Source organism: Anneissia japonica, unplaced genomic scaffold, assembly GCF_011630105.1.
Source record: "Anneissia japonica isolate Jap-2015-1 unplaced genomic scaffold, ASM1163010v1 scaffold1696_len571195_cov180, whole genome shotgun sequence".
NCBI lineage: Eukaryota > Metazoa > Echinodermata > Crinoidea > Comatulida > Comatulidae > Anneissia > Anneissia japonica.
This window is the reverse complement of record NW_022695941.1, coordinates 192,980-195,877: the sequence shown is the minus strand read 5'-3', so window position 1 is coordinate 195,877 and position 2,898 is coordinate 192,980. Positions and strand designations below refer to the sequence as shown.

Here is a 2,898-nt window from a genome sequence, read left to right as displayed (position 1 = left end):
AGATGTGATGCTCCGCATAAACTAAGACTTATTATGCGGCTTAGAGAACGTGAAGTTGATATTCTAAACCATCTCTCTTTAGATTACTGTGCACACAATCCAGGCGTATGTGACTCCCAGGGAACATGCATAAACGATGGGACTTATTACAGATGTGATATCTCCGGGGGCACCGGTGAGTAGTATACAGTTGATAAGTTACATGATAAAATTAATATTTACATGATACAATATGATCAAATTAATATATTAATAATAATGATGATGATGTATGACGATGATGTTATGATGATGGTGAAATTTGTTGATGATGATGTTATGATGTGATGGTGATGTTTTGATAATAATGATGATGTTATGATGCTATTATAATATTATGATGTTGTTTTTATGACGAAGTGGTGATGGTGGTGTTATGTTATGATGTGACGGTGATGTTATGAAGTAATGATTATGATGTGATGATGATGCTATGGTAATGATGACGTTATTATAATGCTATGATAATGGTGATGTTATGATGATAAAGATGATGATGATAATAAATATAAATCAGCGAATATTATGATTTTAATCCCTGTGGTAATTTAATTTCTTCAAGCGTTGACTGTGCTGCCATGTTCTTCGTCGCCATGTAAATCTGGCGGTGTCTGTTCCAACGTTGGATTGACATTCAATTGCAGGTGTCAAGATGGTTACTCGGGTACGACGTGCGAGTATTCGGTACGAAGTGGTGAGTGTTTTTTGTCTGTTAGCACCAGACCAGATTCTAAAAAATAACAAATATTAAATATTGTAGTCCTATTAATTGATTACAATAATTGTGTATAATGTCCAACAATCATGTTCCGTCATTAATTATATTTAGATAACATAGAAACCAAATTCTAAACTTTTGGACTTCATAATGGGTCATCGTTAAATTCTTTAATTGTGTTCAATGAACTGATTGTGAATATTTTCTACTCAGGACCAATGGATTGCATTACGCACCCTTGTGAAAACGGTGCAATATGCGTGTCCAATGATGATCATTACGAATGCGTGTGCCCGGGAAATATTCCCTGTCATTTAAGTGAGTATACCAAAGATAGGTAGATAAACTAAGTGTATTATACGATGGAGGAATAAACTAATTCCTCCATGATTATACGTACCAGTTCCAGGTCATGACTGAGAAGCGCCTAGTGATAAGAAATTGAAAGAGGACCGGGTGCATTTTAAAAGCGTACATAGTGGTAAAGGTAAAGGTAGGAGAATAACCCATAAATTGCAGGTCATTGTGCTGAATTGCGTATGGGCGTGGTCCATGACTACCTAGCAGCCGTAAAGAGACGCTTCTTGGTAGCTACATGTTCACATCATTTCACAACGACAGGGGCTGAAATGAACCACTATATCGGGGTAACCGATAAGATGCAATGGGTTCTTTAAAGTGCACACGAGCTGGACCTCCATTTAAGTCCTTATCAGAGAAGACTTGGTTCTACCAACCGAACCATGGGTGAGGAGTGGCTGGAAACAGCGCCGATGTTAAGGTTGTAACTAGCGGCGCCCCTGCATTACCGCTCAGCAATGCAATGGCGATTGTGTATGTTTAACCGGACCAATAAAAATAGCTTCCGACGCGCCTGAAAAGGCTGGGAAGAAAAGAGGACCTGTAGAAAATCTCAGACCAATCATCCTCTTAAACATGCTACGCAAAATCATTGCCATCTGTGTTGTATTCAATATGCTTATATTTTAATGTCCACTTTGGCGTTCCATACATCCGGGTGACTCGGTCTCTTGGCGAGCCACTCTTCTTTATTAAAGTTTTGTGTTCAGTAATGCTTGGCATTGCATCATTATTTAACTGTGTCAACAAACCGGACAACATCAATACAACAATCTGCATGATTGGAAAAATAAGCGACAAACGTAATAGACATAGTCCTTCAACCTATGTGTGCATATAGACAATTAGGTCGCAGCACCACAGAACTTGTACAGTATTTAGCGTTATACCCTTAGCAGAGAAGGCCATAACTTCCACAAACTACGAAACAATAGTATGAAAATTCTGAGTGATGATGAACTGCACATGGTATCACTACTTTTAAAGGACGTCGAACTACGTGCACGAGATTTTCGGTACTAATATTGGTATCTACTCTACTAATTGCTATTTAATCTATACTTGGTTGAGCACTGGAATCCACAGAAACAAACCCTCAAAGACCACAGAAACAGTTTTTCCTCATGAACCAGCAATATGCAGATGGTATTGGGTGGGTGACAAATTCCAAAATGCAAGCAGAAGAAATTAAGAAGACCATACCTGGGAAAGTGGAGTAGAAACGTAATCATAAATAGCAGTTAAACAAAAGAATATAGTATCAAAAGGGAAGGAGATAAATCCAGGAAGAAAAAAAAACAAAGTTGCGTTAACAGAATATGTTAGAAAAGTTAAAAGACCGGTGGGCAGGGCAAATACATGTGTTTCAGCAATGAACAAGGAACTTAAACATATAACATCCATTGAAAAGTTAACAGACCACGAAATCACCGGAGAGTCATGGAAACGATTAACGCACGTAATGTCTACCCAAGACGAAACAGCGTAGCAGATGTTGAACCAAACAATTCATACAGTAGACATATTTAATAAAAAAGCGATAGACACACACAAAAAAAAAACACATAAAATTTGCTCATTGAGCTCTCTGAGAGTGTCTTTAAAATACTCATAAGGGCCTAGCGTCGTATATACACCTATACATCGTCGCTGTTTCCGATATTCTAGCATATATTTGGATATCCATACACCATTTTATGAATTATCAAAATATTGTTTTACTTATTGACTCCATTTGTACTTGTAGATTTACAGCCATGTGCAAAGAAGCCATGTATGAA

General features: G+C 37.6%; 1 protein-coding gene across 1 annotated transcript in view; it reads left to right on the top strand.

The window, feature by feature from the left end:
• Window positions 1-2,337, top strand: part of LOC117101656 (fibropellin-3-like) — a 14,085-nt gene extending 11,748 nt beyond the window's left edge. Inside the window, exons 8-10 of the mRNA XM_033241690.1 lie at window positions 602-733; window positions 971-1,075; window positions 2,204-2,337. Of these exons, the coding sequence (XP_033097581.1) occupies window positions 602-733; window positions 971-1,075; window positions 2,204-2,337 (371 nt within the window). The remainder of the gene's footprint in view (window positions 1-601; window positions 734-970; window positions 1,076-2,203) is intronic.
• Window positions 2,338-2,898: the final 561 nt, after the last annotated feature.